This window comes from Carassius auratus, chromosome 35 (genome assembly GCF_003368295.1).
Source record: "Carassius auratus strain Wakin chromosome 35, ASM336829v1, whole genome shotgun sequence".
In the NCBI taxonomy this organism is placed as follows: Eukaryota; Metazoa; Chordata; class Actinopteri; order Cypriniformes; family Cyprinidae; genus Carassius; species Carassius auratus.
The window spans coordinates 11207204-11232302 of record NC_039277.1 but is presented as its reverse complement, the minus strand read 5'-3'; the positions used below and the strand labels follow the sequence as shown (position 1 = coordinate 11232302).

General features: G+C 37.0%; 2 protein-coding genes across 3 annotated transcripts in view; both read left to right on the top strand.

Moving 5' to 3' along the window:
- LOC113054383 (unconventional myosin-XVIIIa-like) overlaps positions 1-10960 on the top strand; it is a 39084-nt gene extending 28124 nt beyond the window's left edge. The window contains exons 29-42 of one of the 2 annotated variants that reach the window (XM_026219905.1): positions 685-808; positions 969-1169; positions 1564-1674; positions 1790-1894; positions 1973-2119; positions 2215-2328; positions 4095-4211; positions 4533-4616; positions 5073-5210; positions 5563-5748; positions 6027-6169; positions 6470-6514; positions 7684-7806; positions 10359-10960. In XM_026219905.1, the coding sequence (XP_026075690.1) occupies positions 685-808; positions 969-1169; positions 1564-1674; positions 1790-1894; positions 1973-2119; positions 2215-2328; positions 4095-4211; positions 4533-4616; positions 5073-5210; positions 5563-5748; positions 6027-6169; positions 6470-6514; positions 7684-7806; positions 10359-10494 (1774 nt within the window). In that variant the 3' untranslated portion in view covers positions 10495-10960. The remainder of the gene's footprint in view (positions 1-684; positions 809-968; positions 1170-1563; positions 1675-1789; positions 1895-1972; positions 2120-2214; positions 2329-4094; positions 4212-4532; positions 4617-5072; positions 5211-5562; positions 5749-6026; positions 6170-6469; positions 6515-7683; positions 7807-10358) is intronic. The other variant, XM_026219906.1, reaches the window with a different exon arrangement.
- A 7871-nt stretch (positions 10961-18831) lies between these two features.
- The window catches only part of LOC113054382 (seizure protein 6-like), a 32529-nt gene continuing 26261 nt past the window's right edge, over positions 18832-25099 (top strand). The window contains exon 1 of the mRNA XM_026219904.1: positions 18832-19146. Coding sequence (XP_026075689.1) covers positions 19062-19146 — 85 coding nt within the window. The 5' untranslated portion in view covers positions 18832-19061. The remainder of the gene's footprint in view (positions 19147-25099) is intronic.

Genomic DNA, 25099 nt, shown 5'->3' with positions numbered 1-25099 from the left:
GTCTTCAGTCTCCTGCCTGGTCACCTGCTGGAGTCTGATTACAGAGATTTCTGATTATTGCTTACCCTGTGTTTGTTTGGGCCATACATTTACTGTTTGATTGTTTGGGCTGTTTGTTTTTGGGCTTTTTGTTTGTTTACTGTTTGATATTTTTTAGTGGTATGTTTGTTATTTTTTTCTGGGCTGTTCGTTTACTCATTGTTTAATCATACAGTTTGTTAAATCATAAATTACAGTAAACAGTTTATTATGTTGTTTGATTACTGTATGATTGTTTGGGCTCTTTACTGTTTGACTGTTTGTTGTTTAAGTCGTTTAATTAAATACTGTCTTTTGTTTGTTTAGTTGTTTGTTTGTTAAGGCTGTCCGTTTACTGTCTGATTACTGTCTTTTGTTTGCTGTTTAGTTAAAGCTGTCTATTTACTGTCTATTTACTCTTTTGGTTTCAGCAGTTTGTTTACTTTCCGATTAGTTGGGCTGTTCGGTTATAGTTTGAGCTGTTCACTTTTCTACTAACAATGTAGATGACAAACTGCAAAATCAGAAGCAGTACAATGCAAATGTTTGCTCGAAATGCCTACTAACTGAAGTTTGTGTTTGCTAGATTATGACTATTGAAGGTTGTCATGTTGCTCTTGAAATTACATGTCTCAAAACCTGTCTATCTACTGACATTTCTGGAAGGTTTGACGTGGAGAAGAACCAGTTTCAAGAGGAACTACAGAAGGAGAGGAACCAGCGGGAGAAACTAAGCCGCGAGAGAGATGTGCTAACTGGCGAGGTGTTTACAATCAGACAACAGCTACAGGTAAAACTCAAGATAGATACTGTAAGTGAATGTTTCTCTCTCATATCCTTAAGCATGATGCCTACTTAACTTCTGGTTTCTGTAATAAGTCTATGGTAAGTAGCTTTTGATAAAACCACAAAACCTTTAGCTAATGACAATTCCATAACTGAACAAACAGGAGAAGGACACAGAGCTGTGTACGGTCAGTCTGAAGGTCGAGCAGCTGGAATCCGAGCTCCAGGATCTCTCCTCTCAGGAGTCAAAAGACGAGGCTTCACTAGCAAAGGTTAAGAAGCAACTGCGTGAACTGGAAGCAAAGGTCAAAGATCAAGAGGAGGAGCTTGATGAACAGGCGGGAACCATTCAGATGCTGGAACAGGTACAAGCTAAAAAACATTCGAATCGAAGATGGATAGCGACTATGAATATACTGTATTCTGTTTAGAGCCATTGTTATTATTACAATAACAAATATAATTGTTATAAGACATCATTTTCGTTCATGGAAACATAGAAGCTAAAATAAAGTACAATTAGATATATATCATATTATATATGATAGATTAGATGATTATATATATATATATATATATATATATATATATATATATATATATATATATATATATATATATATATATAATATAAAATATAAATATAAAATATTTATAATATAAAAACACCATTCATTGCAGAATGGTGGGAAATTAAAACTTGGAAACTTTTATTTTTCAGAGGATATTAGCAATAGTTAACCTCATTTGATCTTTTAGGCTAAACTCCGTTTGGAAATGGAGATGGAGAGACTGAGACAAACTCACTCTAAAGAGCTGGACAGTAAAGATGAGGAAGTGGAGGAGATCAGACTCTCCTGCAGTAAGAAGGTGAACAAACAGGATCTTAACACACCTTCATGGGTTCATGGGTTTATTTTTGGGTTCATTCATTCCTCCATGTTCTCTCACGGCTCTTTTGAAATGTGTGTGCGTGTGTGTGTAGCTGAAGCAGATGGAAGTGCAGTTAGAGGAGGAATATGAAGATAAACAGAGAGTTCTGAGAGAAAAGAGAGACCTGGAGTCCAAACTGATGATGGCACAGGAACAGGTACTAACACAACAAAAAAACAAATATCACAGACAGCATACAACACTACACTCAACAAAGTATCACACCATATAACAGGTTGGTCAGAGGGATGTAGAGACAGAGAAACGTCTCAGGAAGGATCTGAAGCGCACAAAAGGTCTTCTGGCGGATGCACAGATGATGCTGGACCACCTAAAGAGTAATGTGCCCAGCAAAAGAGAGATCACCACACTCAAAAATAAGGTGGAATCACAATAAGAGCTGTAGAAATGACAATTAATGTCCCTCACTAGATGGATAAATCAAACACGAGTGTATGTGTGTTGTTTCTGGTTTAGTTGGAGGAGTCCGAGTTTGCCTGCGCAGCTGCAGTTAAAGCACGCAAGTCTATGGAGCTGGAAATTGAAGACCTTCATATCCAGATGGATGAAAACACCAAAGCCAAGATGGCTGTGAGTCATATTTTTTCTTTAAAAAAGTTTTAATGTTTTATTCACACGTTTATTCAAACGTAGAGTACATTTATTTATATATGATTGTTTGGGCTCTTTATTTACTGTTTGCTTATTTGTTTTTAGAGTGTTTGTTTACTGTATTTTTTGTCCTTTATTTGTTTAAGATGTTTACTGTCTGATTACTGTCTTTTGTTTGTCGTTTACTTGTTTAAGCGATTGTTTGTCTTATATCGATCAGTCGAGTTGATCATTACAGACAACAGAATGCGAGTCATCAACATCTCCTTTAGGAATTTACTGAGAATAGATTGTGCCATTCATAATGTGTTTTCCTAAAAAAAAATCCTCTTTTGAGTTGAATAGAGCAGTAAATGTGTCAGGATTCTCTCAGACTGTTAAGTAAAGATAAATAAAGTGCTTACAGTTCAATCATTGTCCTGCTCGGGCTGATGGAAAAAAACTTTTAGAATAAATATTCCAAGTAAACCTCCAGAGTCAGATCAAGAAACCCTGAATCAAGGTGTCCTAACCAAGCATGACGTGATAAAGCATTAAATCCTGTCTCTTCCATGTTTGTCTGAGTTTTTGTCCTAACTGACTGTGACTGTGACAGCTGACAAGACATATTGACAGTTGCTTGGCTTTTATTCCTGCAGCGTCATGCTGTCTTGCTTCACCTACAGTGAAATCTTATTGACACAAATCCTGATATACATGGAATTTTATATCTTAAATATATTCAGATTTTGTCACTTCACATTATACCTCCCTGAGGACGGAAAAAGGATGGAGATAGGGGAGATGATGTCAAATAGAAAAGTGTATAAAGTTATAATCTCCTCATCACACAGCCTCAGAAATATGCAGTTATTATATGGGGTGGTGTTGGCGCAGTGGATAAGACACATGCCTTTGGTGTGAGAGACTTGGGTTCGAATCCACTGTGAGGCACAAATGTGTCCCTGAGCAAGACACTTAACCCCTAGTTGTTCCAGAGGCGTGAACCCTCTGACATATTTAGCAATTGTAAGTCGCTTTGGATAAAAGCGTCAGATAAATGTAAATATTTATTCACAGCGTTTTAGTCCCACACTGAAATGTTAACCTAAACTTTTTCTCTAAAATGGCAGAAGTGAACTGTTACTAAAAGTTATGTTTTTGGGGGGTAGTCTAGACTTTTTAATACTGAAAGGGTCATGGAGATCAGAAAAAAACAACCCAAATAAAATATATATACAAATATATATACACATAAATATATTTCAGACACAAACCACTTTGGCAAGTTTACTTGAGTTTATTGAACACAATTTATCTTTGGCAGTATGATTCCTTATGGGGGTTCTTGCTCCCAGAATAATTGAACATACAAGAGCTTTAACATTAACCCCCTGGAACCATAAGTTTAGAAATAAATAACAATTAAAACTTTTAATAATGTCTTTAAAGCAAACAGTGATAATCATGTAGATGTGACAGTGGTACGTGTTTATATATGTGTGTTTGTGTGTGTGTGTAATAAACAGCTTTTGTTAGTTTTAAAGGGAATGAGAAATCATATGTTGTTGTTGATGTCAAACTCTGTGCATCCAATCAAACTCTGCAGTATTTTGGTATGGTATTTGTATTTGTCACATGGTAGAAGCTGCCAAATCAGACAGTTGGCAACATGGACAGGTTGTGTGACAATTCCTCATGCTAGAAGTTTGTGAACAAAACTATTCAAGGTACTCACCCAACCCTGTCTGTTCTGTCTCCCACAGATGGAGGAGCAGATAAGTCGTCTACAGAGAGAGAAGAACGACCTGCAGTCTCGCTTAGAGGAGGATCAGGAGGACATGAACGAACTCATGAAGAAACACAAAGCTGCAGTGGCTCAGGTGACCTCAGTACAGTACAGACCAAAAGTTTGGACAGACCTTCTCATTCAAAGAGTTTTCTTTATTTTCATGAATATGAAAATTATTGTGTATGATATAAAAAGTCAAAGATTATAAATTTATTATATATGTATATATCAACGTTACATCAGCTTTAAAAAACATTTAAAATACTACTAGTATAGATTAAGAGTTCAAATTAACTGTATATGTTACATATGTTTGTGTGTGTGTGTGTGTGTGTGTTTGTTTAGTCTCATTTGTAAGTCTGTTTTGGATAAAAGCGTGTGCTAAATGATTAAATGTAAAATGTAAATGTAGTCTACTAGAGATCTGGTACAGATCAGTGACCTGCAGACCCGGGTGGAAGAGGCCATGAAAGAAAAACAAGAGATCCAGGACAAGGTAAAAAAAAAAAAAAAAAAAAAAAACTAAATACACTAAAAAGGCAGATGCTCTCTTTATTCTTTACGGGAGTATATGGTGGATTTGTAGATGGTTAGGGACCATACAGTGAGAGAGATGCAGTCAGTCTTAAACGTGACCTTTGTGTGTGTGTGTGTGTGTGTGTGTGTGTGTGTGCTCTTGTTTTTGTGACATATCAGGACACAACTCTATATAATGACATGGGTATGACACATTTATTACAAGGAGAGGGTGACATTTTTCAAAATGCTTATAAATAATACAGAATTAGTTTTTTGAGAAAGTAAAAATGCACAAAGTTTCCTATGAGGGTTAGGGTTAGGTGTAGGGTTGGTATGGGGCATAGAATATACAGTTTGTACAGTATAAAAACCATTACGCCTATGGGATGAATCCACTTTCCACAAAAACAAACGTGTGTGTGTGTTTTGGCAGCTTCACTCCCTGCAGTCACAGCTTGAATTTCAGGAACAATCTATGGTGGAGAAATCACTGGTCAGTCGTCAGGAAGCCAAAATTCGTGAACTAGAGACCAAACTAGAATATGAGAGGACCCAGACCAAACGTCTGGAGGTGAGTCATGTGACGGCTCATACTTCATGCAAATTTAATTAATTCATAGCAGGATTCTGAAACAGGATCGTTCCGAAAAATTCTGTAATTTTATTTTTATTTCATTTTGTATTTTAGTCATAAATTTCACTTTAGCTTTTGTTGATTTAATGATATACAAGGAATTGTTATTTTAATCCATGCATAATTCTTTTAGATGCACTGGGAGCTAAAACAACGTGGCATGGCACATGCAGATAAACAACTCCGTCATTGGCTAGAATTCATTTACAGTAAATTGCTTCAGAATGTTTCTGTTCCTCGTTTTTTATGAGCCCTAAATCTCTGGCTTTTCCATCTTTTTATGTTCCAGTCTCTTGTGACACGGCTGAAGGAAAACCTGGAGAAGATGACTGAGGAACGAGACCAGCGTATTGCCAGCGAAAACCGGGAGAAGGATCAGAACAAGCGCATGCAACGACAGACCCGGGACATTAAGGAGGAGATGACTGAACTCTCTAAGAAAGAGGCAGAGGCCAGTCGCAAAAAACATGAGCTGGTGAGTTCCAGAGAATACAGAGATTCTCTTGTCATCATCACTTTAGCAACTATAATGAAGGAAAACTGCAGCACAGGAACCTTATATGCAAAGTGACATAGTTCTTGCAAAGTAACCATAGATTAACTGTGGTGTTTTAGTAAGGCCACTGGTAAAACCATAGATGGCTCCTCGTTACCATGGTTAGGTAAATGTAACGATACTGCCTAAAACACACTATTTTTACTGTGGTAAAGCTGTGGTCGTTTTTTTTTATAACTCTGGTTGGACTTTAACAGGAAATGGATATTGAAAGTCTGGAAGCAGCCAATCAGAGCTTACAAGCAGATTTGAAGCTGGCCTTTAAGCGGATTGGGGACCTGCAGGCTGCTATGGAAGATGAAATGGAGACGGATGATGATGATGATGACCTCATCAACAGGTATGAGGATTAGTCTCCTGTCGATGCCGCTGTTCCCATGGCAACAGTTCTCTGAAGTTGATCAGGATGACCATTGCATGTTACTACCGTTAACATAAATTTTTGCGTTATTTTGCTTTTCTTCTTCTTCTACTTTTACTTCTTGTCTCAAATGTGTGTGTGTATATATATATATATATATATATATATATATATATATATATATATATATATATATATATATATATATATATATATATATGATCAACTGCTTACTCGTTTTCCCTTTATTTTTGTCTATTTTAATTGTATTTTTGGCAGTTTACAAGACACGGTGACAAAGTATCAGAAAAGAAAACACAAAACGTGAGGATCCTGAATGGTGTTTGTTTCACAGCTGTTTGTTGGTTTGAGTTTGTAATGCTATTCACTGTAAGAACATGTGAAAATGCTGTTGTATTAATCTGCAGTCCAACAACCATGTGAAGTCTCACATGGCGAACGTTGTCTTCAGCTGAAATGGGAAAAATTAATAGTCCAATAACTAATTTAATACAGCATCATTTTCCTGTCTTCATGAGCACGTGCTGTACATTTAACAATATCATCATGTGTTGCTCATCTGTTTTTACCCATTATTACACCAGCCATCTTTTCATCAGAGCCATTTATACATCCAGGAAAATATGAAAATATTGCATTGAAAAACACAGAAAAAAAAAACATTGTTAAATTAATCCCACTCTAGACCCATTTCATTGTGTGTTTGTTTGAAAATCCAAAACTTATGTATTAAGTTTCCACTTGCAGACTGAATTTTGATTCTGCATAAAGTTCCCCAGGTGTTCTAAGAATTTCTAGAGCAACTTGCTACTTAACTGTATCTTGCTACTTATCTTAACTACAAGTTGTGATGTGTTCATGTGTGTCATTGTGCTAGGATTTGGGAAGGGGGAGTAATTGCATTTGGGTTGATTTGCTGTAATTGGATGGAACTGCGATATGCAACCAATAGAATCAGATTGTCACGGTCGATTAGTGTTTGAATGTGAGCTGTGTGTGTGCTTAAGCTTTAAATTGTGTGACAGAATGTTAAAATTCTCCAGAAACGTCTGTAGCCTAAATCCACAGTATGACATCCCCGATTGTGTGGTTGTGCAATTTTTGTAGACAGATTTATTCTAGGATAAGCTTTTGTGTACATTCATAAAATCAAACTATAATAGTAACTGTAAAGGCTCATGGGAATGATCTTACATGTACCACTACATTCTCAGATCTCCACAGATAAAATGCAGTAAAAGATCTGACTTCGGTGTTCGACCTGAGCCGTTTCTTTTTTCTCGTATCTTCTAAAATAGAGGCAGTTGCTGTGGAACAGATTCAAATGCTCTTTTCCCCAATTTCTTTTATTGAAAACACTTGTTGTTGTGGTACTAACAACTAACTGAAGTATTGTGACCCTCTTTACCTGACCAGCCAAAATGACCTTTATGTCAGCTGCTACATTTGATTGCGGTTCTCTTGTTTTGCAGTGGAGATGAATCGGATATGGACTCTGAAGTGGAGGACCGCATGGATGGGGTGAAGTCATCGCTCTCCGAGAGCAAAGGATCCACCAAGACACTCTCTGATGAGGGCACCCAGAAGACCACCAGGTCAGCATGAAATCCTTTTAGTTGCATATTACGGTTTCATCATTTGATAATTTCATCATTTCATCATTTGATGATCCCCAGAGCTGGAGAAATCAAACCACACTTAATATTGGTGGGAAACTAGGGACTAAATGATGAGTTTGTTTATGTTTAATGTATGTTTTTTTTTCTGGAAGTATACATTAAAGCTTTAAAGACATAAAAAATAGTTTTTTTGAATTTTAGTGTTCTAATCTATAAGCTAGTGAACCCCTTTCTAGTTATACAAAATACATATTTAACAGATATTTATATTTAATTTACCGTGTTTCATTTAATCCTCCATGAGTTTTCTGTGGAAGGCTGATTGAACAGTTGTTCAAAGAGTATAGGCAGCTTTTGTAGCTACAGGATAAGAACATTGGGGGCGCTACTGATGTGTTTTACCAGCCAAGACTTACATATGTCCTCTCCATCTGTAAGAATTGCTAATAAGCTCAAGACAGCATTTGATGGTGTTGGATTCATGACTGTCTCACCAGGAGCTGCTGTTACTGTTCTGTTCCTCAGTAGTATTAGTATGGTGTGGTTACATAACTGCCATTAGGAGTTTAATCCTTTTAAGTTTAGTCCTGGTGTTGGTGTAAAATATGCTCCTAAATTACCTCTCAAATCTCTTTCGCTCTTTGAATTCATGTTGATCTCTGTCACGGGTGTCATCCTGTTTCATTCATTGATCATCTGAAATTCTGCCACTTTTGATGTCACTTCTGTCTGTCTCAGACACACCAGTGCTGCTAATGCAGATGTGAAAGATATAAAAGAAGGAAAAGAGGGAAAAGAGGGCAAGGAGGAAGTAAATAAAGATTTGGATGAGAACCGTTCAGTGTCTGTGATGAGTTCGCTCAGCTCCCATCAGAAGGACTGGAATGGAGGCGCAGGGGATGACAGCTCCCTCTTTCAGTGCCCTTCGAAGTAGCCGGACATGCCTGACAGATTATCATTGCACAAAGCTAAAAGCAAATCCACAGACAGGGCTAAGTCTGGTGATGACCTGGATGACCGAGGTTCAGTGATATCCCAGGCATACTCTGAGGCTGCCAGTAAGGCCAGGAAAGGCCTAGACCGTCGCTGGACCAAAACCAGTCCAGAATTTGACAAGGAGCCCATGGTGTCCTCAGTTGCCCTGAGCCGGGCTTCCACACGCCGTGGGATTGGCCAAGATCATGATGCTCAGTCTGTTGTGAGCAAGTTCAGCTTGCAATGTAGTACTTCTTGGATGGATGACAGCCGCAGTGATTATGAGCCAACAAGTACTAGTATGAGCCAACGATCTAGAAGCCACAGTCCTGGAAGCACCAGCATCGGCTCACAAATATCCGAGGCATGCAGCACCCGACTTAACGAGTTTGGAGTTCACTTCCGGAAGCTCACTGAGTTCCTTCAACTCCAACAGCAGCAAGAGGAAGAACAAGAAAAAGAGCAGGTGCTCTGAGTCTGACAGCTTCTTCAATGAGGGTCATACTCGGCGGCATTCCAGACAGAAAGAAAAGAGAGGATCCAGAAGGTCAAGAAAGAAAGAATCTGGATCGTCCAAGTCAGAATCTGCCTCTGAATCATCATCTTCACGCTCTGCATCAACAGTTTCGTAACGCAGCTCAAACAGTGTGAAGAGACCCCAGGGCAGAAAGCCTCAGATGGGGGAAAGTCCTGATGAAGAATGACCCCCCAGCAAAAAAAGACATAAAGAGACAGAAGAAAAATGTGGACATTCTGGTTATGAAGTATCTCTACAAGCAGTGATTAGAGATCATTTACAGGTGACCCCGAATGGGCGAGACTAAGGATTTATGTTTTCAAGAAGCTTCACTTTAAACACATGTTCTGCTCTGTGTTAAACTCTAAACATTAACGACCTTCTTTGTATCACTGGATTGAACAGCATGCCTTGACACTGTTTCCTGAACTTGGTTTTGAGTTTGGACACAGACACATTCAAAGTGTAGCCACATACAGTACTGTACTAACACACAGATGCTTATCTTGATTTTGTCAAGGAGGACATGTTCCTTGTTGGTCCTGGAACAATATGCTGTCAATCAGATCCTTCTGGTAGATTAGACTTAGATTTTGAAACTCAAAACACTTCATGAACCTATTATTATCAACCATTTGATTTTATGGTTAATGGTTAAGGATATGTTGGGTACTTACAGTAATAGAAAAGGATAAGGGATAAGGGATATGCTTAGGCCTTTTTGCTGATTTGACAGAATTCTTGTTCCAAGACCAGCAAAAGATATTCTAGGAAACACAATAAGCCACAATTAATTTAAACAAGGCTTTAGATATACTGGTAGAGTTTAAACTGATAATTGAGCAAACAGAGAGGGTGTTTTGGAACCGCTGTAGATGTGCATTTGTCAGGGACATTCACTCATTACTTTTGTCTTGCTATCGATCTTTGCATGGCATTGTTCCCATCTGTTCTTTCACAAGGAACAGGTCTGAAGATGTGGCTATAACCTTCTCTTCCTGTTTCTAAAAAAATCTTTTGTCTTTTTTTCCTCCAGCCCCACTCTGTACAGACTACACTCAATGCAACATGATGAAGATAACACTGGACCAGAGGAAGACACTACACAAACTGAAAGTACTATACTTGAAGACAGTAATGGTGATTGCCAACCTTCGGAAAGCACTTCATAGAGCTGATCTGCTTCTCACATGCACTGAGAAGTGCCTCTGTTTACCTCTCATCTACCCTAATATTGATTTACTTTGGTTTCTCCATAGGTCATAGTGGGACTTAAGTTCATCACCGCTGGTCTACATATACAGTGTGTTTTAGAGTACTTTTCTGCAGCTGCAAGGCACTTGTATTTATTTAGATCTCACGTGTCTTAATGAACAATGCCTCCAAGAAAATGAAGCAATATATTGTAAAAAAGAAATTAGAGTCTTTATCTAATGTTTATTTTGTTTGGTTGAGTGTCTGCTTCATGATATATTTTGCCTTGAATTTGCTTGAGTGAACCATGTAGCACAGCTTTGCTGTAGTTTGCAGTTAAGGAAATAGGGTATTTATCTATCTCTCCTTTGTTTCTTTATAAGCTGGTGAACTTCTGTTAACCAGAGGAGGTTCATTTGAATGGCAGCATTTTCATTCTAAACCTCTTTATGATTCTGTTTATTTTCTTGGGGGTGCTTCATTTTTGGGCCTTAAATTACATTTTTACCCATTCATTTAAGATAATAATGTAGTATTATATATTTTCTGCCAAAATCAGTAATTGATGGGAGTCTAATAATTTCTGATGTGTTTGTGGGTAAGTGTGGTGGTGGCATGTATAGTGTGTGCGTGCATGTGTGTGTCCTCCTCTGTTTTTCTATGCATTTAATATTAATTTTATTATGAAAATACATGCAAACAAGAGATTTTCTGTTCATTGGTTTATGAAGTAAAAGCAAAATGATATATAAAAGCAATATATATATAAAAGCTATATATATATATATATATATAAGAAAGAGTTTTGCATTAGTTTTATTGTAAATAAAAGATGCTGCTCCATTTTTATGGCTGTGAACTTGATTTCTGACACATATGTGTCTAAAGAGTGTCAGTGGGGTAGTTTCAGAAATTATTCCCAGAAGTTGCATACAACCAGAAGATTCAGAAAGCTCTTATCAACAAACTGTTACTAAATTTAAATGGGCAGTTTGTAGGTGTGCTATCTGATTTAACGTATAAATGCAATATTCTATTATATTACATTACATTATATCACCAATAACAACATTTTTGGAGGGCTTTTAATTTGGAGTTTTTTTTTTCTTGTCCGCTGCAGGGATATCTAATATGGGTGATCAGTCAGCTCAGGTGACTGGTATCCAAAACTTATTCTCAAGATGGCAGCGTCCATGTTGTGTACTTCTGTACTTTCTAAGCAATTGTTCTTCAGGTATTTTAGAATGCATTTTCAAGGTTTCAAAAAACATCTGTCTAGCAGGCTAGAAAGAACACTGTGTGCAAACACAAGAATATAATTGAATCTCTGGAGTCTCCAGGGGGGCCTTACATAAACAGCGTTGTGGAAATGCACAGGAGAGCCATGCTGGGATTTCCACTGCTTTGTGTTTGGGCTCATCTACGGTATCTGTCTAGTCTGTTCTGAGCCATGTTCACTGATATCATTTGTTCTTCAGTGGAAGAGATAAATTAGCAGGACACTGTGGTTTAAATCCTCCCTGGCATTGTCCCGTGAGTTTCCAGAGGTTTATGGTGCTTTGATTTTATCTGTCAGAGGAAGTGATGGAGGTGCACTGTTTTAGAAGAGTGCTGTTTCCATTGTAAGCCTACGTGACAATAATGTGTTGTGCATGAAGCTTTGTCTTTTTATGACGTAGTCTTGCATGCTTTGTTTTGGTTCAGTACTGATCGATGGTTTGGTTTTGTTGGTTCTGTTATTCTTGTCAGACCTTCATTTGACAAGTGAATCACATCAAAGAGATACCAATCTACTAAATAGACTAATGGAATGCTTTTTGACAAAATCAGATTAAAGGATAAGAATTAAAGGCCTATTATACTTATAACCATAAAGTTTTAAAAGTTGTGTATTGTGTTGTTCTGACAGATGATGGGTTGTTTAAGAGGTATTTTAATATCACATATAAAAGTCCCAATTCTCAATGAGTTTAACTTTAAACGTGAATCCTGTGATTTAACACCTGTCTCTTTCTTTCCATTGATGGCGGCAATCCCGAAGCTAATTAACATAGCCCTCTCTGGGTTGAGGATGGATTTCTTCTGCTTTAGCTAATGGTCTTTTAATGTGTCCATTGTCAGACAAAGTCAATATAAATTTACTTTATTATTCCCCTAATAAATATGCTGGTCTTCTTCTCACTGTGCAGTTTCTGTTTGGAGCCCCATTGAAGTGTGTGGAATATGTGTTGACTGCAGACTGATTGAGAGGGATGCGGGAACATCAGGAATCATGAAACAAAGCAGCTAATCGTTTTTTAACAGCTTGCTTTATGACTGCAGGGTTGGGAGACATAAAAGATTTGCAATATGTGAAAGAATTATTCTTAACTAAAAAATACAGCATTTGTGTTATTCATGCTTTAGCGCTCTCTACAGCGTTTATAACATTATAGAGATCCCTCCAAAGGCGTATGTTTCAGAACTTTAAACTGCTTAAAAGCACAAATTAATTAGCCATTTAATTCCAAAGTTCATTAGCAGAGCAGATGGGATGAATTCTGTAGGGTATATACAGTATAGACAAATGATCCAATCACAGATTACCAGGCTCATGTTTCAGCAGCAGTCAATAGAAATTCTGCACATGATGCAGACTTTGAAAACTTGAATTCACTCACACTGTGTTACTGTCATTCTAAACCTCTTTTAACCACAAGTACAGAAATGTTTCACACTTGTAATTTAGCTGTGTTAGCACCGCTTTTTACCCCGAAGTAATGAAACCATGCTCAGAGCAGGGTTAGAACTGCTTTTGTGGTGTTAAAGGGGTCATATGACATTGTAAAAAAAAAAAAAAAAAAAAAAGAACATTATGTTGTGTATTTTGTGTAATGCAATTTGTTTATACAGTTTAAGTTTTAAAAAACACATTATGTTCCACATACTGTACATTATTCTTTCTTCTCTATTTCCGGCCTTTCTGAAACGCGTTGATTTTTACAAGGCTCTTTGTTCTGAAAAACGAGGTATGCTCTGATTGGCCAGCTATCCAGTGTGTTGTGATTGGCCAAATACCTCAAGCATGTGACAGAAAAGTTACACCCCTTACCATACTGTGACACCATGTCCCGGTGTGACAAGACAAAAACAATAAAACCCATCACAAAAAGGGCATTTGTTGCATCCAGTGGGGACATAATTATTGATCATAATGACTAATACTGTCTTTTTAGGTGTTGTGTTGCATTGCACAACGTAAACATAAAACCATCTCTGCATTTGTGACTGGAGAAATGACAAACAACAAGCGCTACTCTACGCTGTTCAAAACTCACATTTGAATCATCAACAGCAAATTCTTTAAATATGAAAACATATTTACAGACTGAGTCAGAACAGACGGCATTGTAGGCAACTCTCCCAGGATCAGGAAACAGTCCTCCATAAAATGCACACAAATATTTGATTTGAACTGTTCTGGAACAGTGTTTTAAACACTTAACCACAGATTTTTTGTTGTGTCCACTTTTGGAAGGCCAAACAACGTAGTTTCGCTTTCACAACGAAACACACAGCGTCTCCATGACATGGCGGCGGCGGCAGCGGCAACAACAATACTACAGTGAGAATCAAAGTTATGCCTTCTTATTTGCGTGAACATTTGGGCGGTGTTATGCAAATCTTCCCAGACAGTGATGTAGATGTGGGGGTGTGTTTAAACGAGGTGTTTTAGGAGGGAGTTGACAAGTCTTAACTTTTAAATAGAATATCTCTTTGGGTTTGAGACTTCAGTCTTTGCAACTTTAGGAATCTTATCTATTCACAAACAGCTTTTAACACTTTTAAAACTTGACATTATATGACCCCTTTAACCCATGCATTGCGGTGTCGAATGTTCTGCAGTATGAAATGACAGTTAGAATGTTACTGCTAGATGCTTAGCAACACACAATTATCACATGCTTCAAACAACATAATATTTATATAACAACATATACTAAGGTCCATTTAATTTACAATATTTCCTGTGAATTTGTTTTCACACAGATGCTTTAAAATGTAATTGTCTCCCCTTTTGACATCTAATCCCTATTAGCAATGTTTACTAGAATGTTTCTAAAGCAGGTAAATGCAATATTTGTTAAATGCAATAGAGAGGGTGTGAGATGTCTGATGGTGTGAAGGTCAGTGGCAGTTTAATAGAGCATAATTCTCATTTGGTAAGTGAATTATCAGTGCTGTGCCATAAATCACTGGAATAAATCAGTTAGGGACCCCAGTGACTCCTTCTCTAATGCATGCCAAACAGTCAGAATATCCTCTGACCTTTATAAGGCCTGGTCCTTGTTTAAGGGAAGGTCATATATTCTACTTCCGGGGGTCATTTGGCAGCTGAGCTACTGCCATGAGCTTTCTGGCTTCAGGTTTTATAGACATCCTAGGTTGTAGGTAATATCGAGTGCAACAGTGACCTCTCAGTTTTTTTCAAGTGGACTTGATCAAATTTTTCCACATTCATTAAAAAATGCAATTGAATCAGTATAATATAACTATTTACTATTATTCATTAAACTTTATACCATTAATTTGACATTTATTGCAAAATATTTTATCTAAACATACTGTAATATAATTTGACTGAACAGGAATTTAATCAATTACATGTGCCCCAATTCAGAATTATGTTAACACTGTGTAACACCTTTAAAGTGTTATCGCTAACAGGCAATGAGAAAATGAATTAACATTTCTAAACTCCATTGCACTCTGGAGAGTTTAGGGTAGTGACTGATTAAAAATGGTTATTGTGTTGTGTTTGGGGTTGATCAGATATCTGAGCGCTCTTCACATTTGTGCATCAGTCATTGTATAACAAGGTTGAAAATGATTAATGCTGCGTTAAACCGCAGACTGAGATACAATCAGAGCTCTGGGATTCTTTACCTCTGTGATATTTGCAGATTATTTTGTTGTGCAGCTTAGTGCAACACTTCAACACCTTCCACACAACTGTCACAGAAGATGCTGAGAAACTCATTTTCACACACTCAAGAGTTGTGATGTGAGCCAGTGTTTATGTAGTCTTGTAGCATTGTGTTTGGAGGAATTATGTGAACTGTATGTGATTTTCTTGCTTCCACTCAAATAATGGTAGATAATGATAAATAATAAAATGCCTCAATAAAAACATTAATACTCATTAGTACATTACAATTCAGAAGTTTGGGGGTTACATTTTTTCATGTCTCGAGAGAAGTCTCTTATGCTCACTCACTCATACTAATTTTATATTTTAAAATGTATTTCATCAGCAGTCATATCTCCGGTCTTCAGTGTCACATGAGCCTTTAAAAATCTTCCTAATAAGTTTATAAGTTCAAGAAACTTATTATTATCAATAATGAAAACAGTGGGCACTTCATATTTTTGTGGAAACCGTGATACAATTTTTTTTCAGTATTCTTTAGAGACTACAAAGTTCAAAAGAACAGATTTATTTGAAATAGAAATCTTTTTAACATTTTAAATGTCTTCACTGTCAGTTTTGATCATTTTAATGCACCTTTACTGAATAAAAGTATTCATTTCTTTAAAAAAAAAAAAAGTTACTGTTCCATGTTTTCTACCAATTAATGCTGTACATGGACATAAAATTTACTAAAGCGGCATTTCAAATGGTTGGAGATGTAGTATAACGACAGGACACTGCCGTCACTGCTTGAAATGTCATGTCAAGTACCCATTTTCTGTTAAAAATAAAATGGCTTATTAGCAGTCTGAGCTTCGGCCCCAGCCTCATGAATATTAATATTACCACCCCAACATGCAAACAAAGAAATGTTTGTTCTTGCCTGATGAATAATTTACTGGGTCTTAAAAGTGGTCACAGGTGTGTGAGGTCTCTAATAAAAGAAAGTTTTTTTTTTTAAATGCACGATTTAAACCTGGGGGTCAGACAGAACCTGTTTCCTCCTGAGGTGAAATCCGCTGTGTAAAAGCATAAAACTATTTTATATAATCTCATGCTGATATGATCTCAGCAGCCATTCTACAAAAGCACACAGGCTCAGAACATGATGTATAATCTCGTGTAAGTATAGAAGGAGAGTTCCAGTATGTTTAATCTAAAATGTGTAGCTTGTTTTTTTAAACATGAGTGATTTCATACTCTGAAATACACAGAATAAGGCTGCATGGATTGTGTGGGTCTAGTTTCACATTGTGGTGTTCAAATGTGGAAGGTGTTCAGCTATGGCCTATAATACTGTACACTAAACCTCAGTCATCATCATTCACAGGAATATGTGAGGGTCACAGGAATTGTGATACTTACTTAGGTTGTACATGATATTGAAGAAACCTTGGAAGGATTTCGTTTTATGATTTGAAATCACATGGTCTCATTCATGCTGTTTCTGCAGCCATTAGGATAATGCCGTTTCAGAAACATCAGCTATTGAGATTTATCGCAATGTTAAAAGAGCCCTCTCAGGTTTTCCACTGCATACAATTGACGCAGAGTGCTTGGATATGATATGATACACATCATTTCTGCTCATATACTGTAGACAGAATGACTTCATCAGTACAGACAGAGCTGTCCAGTCCTGAGTGGAAATGATTTCAGATAAAAAGGCTGATTTAGTAGAACAGAGGGAGGCGATGACATCAGCAGACGGAGACAAAAATATCTGGCAGCTGTGAAAGGCTTGGTGCCTGAATCACACTTTCCATTGCAGTTTTGATCAAATCCTCAGGCAGATACACATATACTCAAGTAGATCTACATTTAAGATGTGAATTTCATCTTTCATTCACTTAAAGTGGCATTTAAACAATACAAATTACATTTTTTAAATATATGTAGTTATTATATATTAGTTATATATAAAACAATATTAATAAATATATATATATATATATATATATATATATATATATATATATATATATATATATATATATATATATAATTTGTTTTACAAAAAAATCAAATTACTAATGCAGTTCTATTATGGCCAGGCCTGCTACTGTCATTGCTAAGGACACAGCAAATCCTATTTCCGTTATGGAAGGATATAGATTAATTCCTCAGTAATAATGTCTAAACGGCTGTTTAGTCAGCATCCCATCCGAATGAATTTAGAGCCTGTAAAGATGATGATGATCGCTTCATTACCTCAACACATTGGTCAGTCTATTTCACGGCCGTGATTTTCATTAGCTAAGCAGACAGACTTTTTTTAACAGCAGTGCTGCACAGCTGAAGTCTGTGTGTGTAAGCAATGAGTTACAAGCATTAAAAAAAACTATAAAATATACAGTACAGGATGTAAAATGGAACCAGAAGAACCTGATGTTGTTTCTACAGTTTTTCCTCCTGATTTTGTTGTAGTTTGTACTATACAAGAGATGTTCAGTAGCTCCAGAACTATTTGGAAACCTTGGACAATTTGTCTAAATTTTGTCCAAGATGTAGATGAGTGAAAATATGAGTCATCTCTACATAATATTGCTTTCTCCAGTGAAAAAGTTGTCTTGTCTGAATCTGGAGGGGAAAAAAAATTGTTTACATCGAAAACAGTTCTAAACAAATGTGTTTGTGGATTTTGATGTGAAAGGACAACAGGGAATTAACTTTTTCACTGAAGGAAGTTTTATTGTGGATTATGGATGTGCATTTTAAAGTTAAAAGTTAAAAAGCCTTAATGATGTATTTGTTTTCAATACACAAGACATTAACTGACTGACTGGAGTCGTGTGGATTATTGTAATGTTTTTATTAGATGTTTTTTTTAGCTGTTTTGACACTCAATCTGATGGCACCCATTCACTGCAGAGGATTCATGGGAGAGCAAGTTATGTAATGTTACATTTCTCCAAATCTGTGCTGATGAACAAATAAACTCCTACATCCTGGATGGCCTGAGCCATTTTCAGCACAATTAAATTTTTAGGCAAACTATTCCTCATTTAAAATGTATGAATGACATCATATTAGATTTCAAAATATAAAATCAAATAGTGTCTGCAAGTAAATGATTTTCTAAGAAGTCAGAACTAATTTCAATTAAACCATTTTTGCTAAAATAACCTTATAAATCAAAATGTTAAATTTAAAACCCAACAAAGTTTTTCTTCAAAACATTGCTATCATTTTAACCAACTTAGACCAATCACTCACTGTCCCTCCCCCAACCAGGAAAATGTTTAACTTGTTCTCATTACATTAAGACGATAATCATGTATGCACAAAAGCTGCTGCTGTAAATAAGCCCAACGCTGCTGGGGGAACGCCAGGCTGCTGTCAAGTGTCCAAGCGCTGTGGTTGACTGGAGCTGTCCGCGGTGCTGAACCTCCACCGCGCAATCCGTGTATAACAGTCCGTGAGTCTAGCTCTCTCTGCGTTGCTACCGGAGCTCTGCGCGATTCACCGGGAAAAAGGCGAATAGCTCATACGCGTACAAGACCTTACGGACATTTTATTTGACGCTCGAGTGATTCTCACAGCATTGTTTAACACAAGGACATATTGTAGTTTTTTCTGTGGAGTCGTTTCAGCATGTGTGTAAGGATCGAGCTCCAAAAGAACTGGCTCTTTCTGCTGCTCATTCTGACTCTTTCAGTGATTTACACGCATTGTCAAGGTGAGTATTTTTAAGTACTTAAATCTACTAATGCTGCTGTTTGTAATAGGGTTACATTATGCACAATCTTTGGCACAACGAGTAACTGGGTGTACTGTCTGGGGGTTTACTGGTAAAGGATTTCTCCACACAAGCACACATGCCATTTACGTACAATAACAAATTACAAATATATTTAGAGAATTTAGGATATATTTAGAGGTTAGTTGTTGATGTGTTGTACTTTAACAGAAAAATCGCAGGACTGCATGAAGTCGTCATGCATAAAACTTCATAGTGTTGTGAGTAAAGTCACATTGACGCGGTATTGGATAAAAAAAACAGACGCAGAGCTACAAAATGGTGTCTCAGACGCGTTTTCAAATTTAAACTACAAACTTGAAACGCCTGTCTTGACACTGGCAGGTTTTAAAAACACAAATATAGACGCTATAGCGAAAATAAGTCGCGTTAGTCTGGAGGTAACCACAGAAACTATACGCTTCACTGATGCGATCGGCAGTAGTAATTATCGGACGGAATATTAACAAGACACGGCGAGAATTTATATTATATAGGTATATTTAAAAAGTATTTTAGATAACTGACGCTAACAATTTATACTTCTCGAGAGAAGAACCGTATACTGCGACTCGAAAATTAGATATTTTATCATATCAGTAGCCCCAATTTGAACCATTTCACAAATATCGTCGAAGTGTTACAACGGGACATAGTGATTGTTCTGAGAGTCTCTGCAGCTCAAGATAATGAGACTAATCCTGAAAATCAGACTACCCCCGTCCCGAACTGAGCTGTTTATGTTTTACGAGTTTAATAACAGACTCTATCTCAGCTTATTCGGGTCATTTTAGAAGTAACTGATTGACTGCAGATGGCAGATTTTATATAGGCTATGATAAACGTTTCTTCATAAGTCAGTGCATTGTTTCGTTTATTTACTTTAGTGACACAGCATGTTTGGCGTCCATGTGTTGTGTTGGGATGATGAGATGCAGCCCTCCTGTTCTGTCCTGTGGCCTCCTGTTTGCTTTATAAGTACAAATTCTGCATTTTTCACTCATAGGACGTCTTTGTGTTTATTAATCTTGATTGCACATTTTATTATTATTCACATTCATTAGGCTATCAGCAAGAACAGTGAGCTATTACTAAACTGTGCATGTTTTTCTGCATTGTATATCATACTGTACCTGTGTAGATTCCTCTGTGGTTGTTTTTTTAATGTTATGTTTCCAAATGACAAAATGAGGTTTTATTAGTGCATTACAGTGCATTTAGGGTGGTGGTACATAGAGTTAATATCACTGAACTATGCCTTGTTGAGCTCTGAATGTAAGTTTTATAAGATGTATTTGAGAGTGAAAGAGTCTTTTAGGCAGCCAGAGGGAAATTTCTTTCTATTTCATGCAGAAATATGTGAAGTAATTTTGAAGTGTGGAATAGGTCTTTCCAAAGGTCTATTTCTGCATTCATTTCGCTGTAGCTTTCTTATCAGATCCTTTCATAATTCTGTGCAAGATTTTTCCTCTCATATTCAGGCTTTTCAAAAACAGGAGCATGGAAACAGTCTGATGGTTTCAATTTCTGCCTTTCACACCTCTGATTTCAGGGTAGGGTTTGAAAATGTTCAACACTCGTTTTTGGGATTTCTAGTGATTAGCTTGATCAAGGGCTATTCAGAAGCTGCTAGTTGACATAATTAGTCTGGCGCTTTGTCAGTTTATGGCTTGTAAATGAGAGTCATTATGGCAGAATGCTCTCTAATATCGTCATGCTGTCTAAATATATGACAAACCTTCCCTTTGCTGTCTCTCACAGAAAACTGGAAGATCTGTGATGATGGTTTATGTACGTACATATGTTTCCAATTTAGACAGAAAAGAGAGAGGAACCAGACGGTAAATATACCAAGACAAACCATGATCCTTGGTTCAAAATTGTGTCTGATATTATCTCCAGTTCATTCATCAAATAGAAATGGGAATAATTCACCCAAAAATGAAAATCTGCTTAGATTTAACTCACCCTGCAGGGAATCAAAGATGTAGACTTGTGGTTTACTGCACTCTGCAAAATTATTTCAGTGACACACCGGCACAAGAATCAGCACTATTTTGGTTAAAGGGATAACAGAAAATGGTTGAATACACTTAAATTAAAATGTTACTTTTAAATGTTACTGTAACGGAGTACAAACTTCATAATCACGGGAAGGAGGAGCCGGGAACTGGCGAACATTCAAATCAAAACTTTTAATACCAGATTTAACACAAAACAGCGACAGCCCCTCACGGATGACTGCCACACACAAACAAAAACCAAACACAAAATAAAGCCCAGGCCTGGTCCTCTCCCGTCCTTCACTGTCGTCGTCGCTCCTCTTTTGTATTCTTCCAATCTCCTCTGTGGTACTCGAGACCGGTGAGTGGAGCAGGTGTCGCTCATTTCCCGATCACTCCACTGGCCTTGCTCCGTTTCCACAGCTCTCGACCCAGCCTCACTCGTCACAGTCACATTTTTTGTTTTAAATAATGCTTGTTAAACTTATACTACTGTACATCTTAAATGGCCTGAGGGTGAGTAAATACTCAGTAAATATTTATTTCTGGGTGAACTATACCTTCAAGTTGGTTGCATTGCATTGTGGCCTACAGCTTTGACACAAAAGCAATAGCGGGCTTGTCCAAGATTGACTTTTCTTCTAAAGAAAGACTGCAAAATATAGAAGACAGACAGCAAAATACGTTTGAAACCATTTATCGTAGCTTCTTATCTGTGTTATTATCATGTTAAGCCCTTAAAGTCTGCCACACACATTTCCTTTTGTATCAAAATAGCATTTAAAACACTTTAACCGGCACGCTGTGATGGATCATGTATTGATTTCAAGTGTTTTCAAATCAGCCTAGAGGGTGGCAACATCGACTTCCTGGGCATCAATACCCACTGATCCTTTTGAAAGCGCAAGGCTGAGGCTCTTTACATGCCAGGCACCTGCAGCCATACAACCATAAAATTGGTATATTTAAGAGGAAGATTAAAAGCTGATATTCTGACTTTTAAAAAGCCACAAGTCCACTGGCCGCGTAATCCCCCTCTTATTATGTCTGACATTTCATTATTTAGTATCCTGATGGTTTCCTCAGCCTCTGATTCAGAATGCAGAGCAGGATACGTCTTAACATGTGCTGACACGAAATAAGGATTTTATATTTATTTTATTTTTTATGAAGGTTATAAACTGTGTTCTGATTTCACTCTCTTCATAAAAGTTAAAAAGTGCTGCATTTTAAATGCTTGTTTTTCATTTTCCTTTTTTATTTGAAGAAATTTGACAATGATCTCTATGAAGTTGTTTTGGAGAGTACTCTAATGGAATCTAACGAAAACAGAAAAAACAAACTTATTTAGCAATGAAAAGCAGCTGTGCTCTTTGATCTGTTACTACTACTCTATTCATGGTCAGTCATTAACCAAAGGTAGTTATACGAGACTTATGAGCATAATTTAAGTGATTTGAAGATTGAAGATGACATCTCTTGAGTTTGTGTTTTTATTTAAATGCATTGCATTTAATTAATATTTGCTTTTATCATGAGCATGTAGTGATGTTGTGTTTGTTAAAACTGTAAGTGGATATCTATGTTGTAATATTCTGTAAATGAATTATCTGATGTTATCAGGTTACACAACTGCTATTTAAATAAAGTGACAGGGAATTGGTGTCTGCAGATCCCTTGAGCTCATTTGTCAAATAAGAGGCTCTGTGTTTTGGCAGGGTCAGAGCAGAAGATGCAGGTCCATCAAAGACTCAAACGTTTCCTGGCATCCTTCTGATACTAGGTTTGAAATGGCACTGTATTTGAAACTGATGCTGCGATCAATGTCTAAAGCATTTGAATTCTGCATCAGCAGCTATCTGTCGTGCTGTAATAAATGATTGATATTATTCCGTTTGAGACTTTTATTTAGTCCTTTAGAGGCACAGATAGCCGATTGCTTTTGTTGTTGTTGTTATCATTGTAAGTGCCTCAAACTTGAATTACTTTTAGATCTGATTGCATGAAGCTCGAAATTGCTTTGAAAAAAACAAAGACTATCTTCTGAAGTGTTGTTCTAGCAGCTTGGGAATATGTAAAAAGTATGTTATATGTTTATCAGGTCAAGTGATAAAAACCAAGTAAATCTCAACTTTTTCTTAAGCTGGCCAATTAGGGCAGATCTTACTGTTTTGAGAAAACTGAGACTTCCAGTCCCTTTATTCTACTCATTAAGTGGCTTACTATTCCTGGCCCCTTTAATTGGTTCAACACTATCTTTGGCTCTGAAAGTTCTTACACTAAATACAATAAAAGGGGGGGCCATCTGAGATGTTAAGAGATTTCTGTGTTAAAAGTAATTATGCCCATTTAATTGCAGTAATTAGTCCAGTTAATGAGGAACTTGGCTAAAGCAGTGTGTGATTAGCTGCTGTTTGTGAGGTTGCTTAGGTGTTGTGTGCTTTACATTTGAAGTGATTTGACAGGTTGACGAAGCCACAGTTGGACTTTACACCTCTTCTGTTGGTCTGGGAGATGTTTCTCTGGATCTGCCATTCCAAAAGATCTGTCCCTCTCTTCCAAAACAGAGATGAAAAACCTGTTTTAGAAGAGATTTAACTCATCCCACACACACACACCTGGAGCAGTGGGCAGCCATTTATGCTCCGGTGCCAAGGGAGCAGTTGGGGGTTCAATGCCTTGCTCAAGGGCACCTCAGTCATGGTAGACTCAAACCCAGAACCTTAGGGTTAGGAGACAAACTCTAACCACTAGGCCACAACTTCCCCACTTATATGGTACTCATGAACTGAGCAAGTGTTTTTCACACTTGAAACCATTTTTATTTCACTTAAGACCATCTGACCTCGGAAGAAACAATGTGTTTCTCGATTGTGAAATGTAGTTTATGAACAGTGCATGCAGGTCAAGTCTAGACACTCTCAAGTGATGTTTAGAGGTTTAGATGTTTGTGAAACAATCCTTGGTGTTAAGAAGTCAGTTTTATACAGTGCACGTCTCGCTGCTCTGTTCCCCAGCATCAGTGTATTCCTCCAGGTCGAGCTGAGCAACATCTCTCACCCTGTTACATATTCATACACTTAAAAAAATCCTCTGTGTTGACCCAGACAGACAGCCTGGGAAAAACCTGTATATTCACTACTCATCATTCACTGCATAAATTGAATATATCCAGTGGGACGTATCTAAAAGTTGTTTCCATGGTAATCTGCTAGAGAAGTGGCACCAACAGGAGCTTCCAAATAAACCGTGCAAAACTTGAGAAGTTAACAAGACACAAGGGGAATACATTCTACATAATTAGCATCACGCCTTTCTCTTTCTTCCTTTCTTTCTGTCAATCCATGACTTGCTGTCACAGGCGTTTCTCGTAAAATTCTTTAGGATAAATAAATGAAATTGTTTGCATATACAGTACATATCTATATAAAAATTGCGATTTTTGATGCAGAATGTTTTTAGATATGCTACATCACACAATGTCGAATACGCATATAAAGCGGCACAAGTATTTTCAACATTGATAAGAATCAGAAAATGTTTTCTAACGTGTAAACTGAATGATGTAAAAGGATTTCTAATAGATCATGTGACACTGAAGACTGGAGTTATGGCTGATGAAAAAACTGCTTTGCCATCACAGGAATAAATTACATTTTAAAATATTTTACAACAGGAAACAATTAAGTTATTTCAAATTATAATCATTTTCTAAATATTTATGTTTTACTGCAACCTCCAGTGCAGCCTTCGTGAGCATTAAAGGAAATTTTAAAAATATTAAAAATCATAATTATTCCAAAACTTTGACTGGCAGTGTAATTAAGTATGAAATATAATTATGTAACCTATGTAGGCTTGTATTTTTATAAGGATATTCACTTCAGACA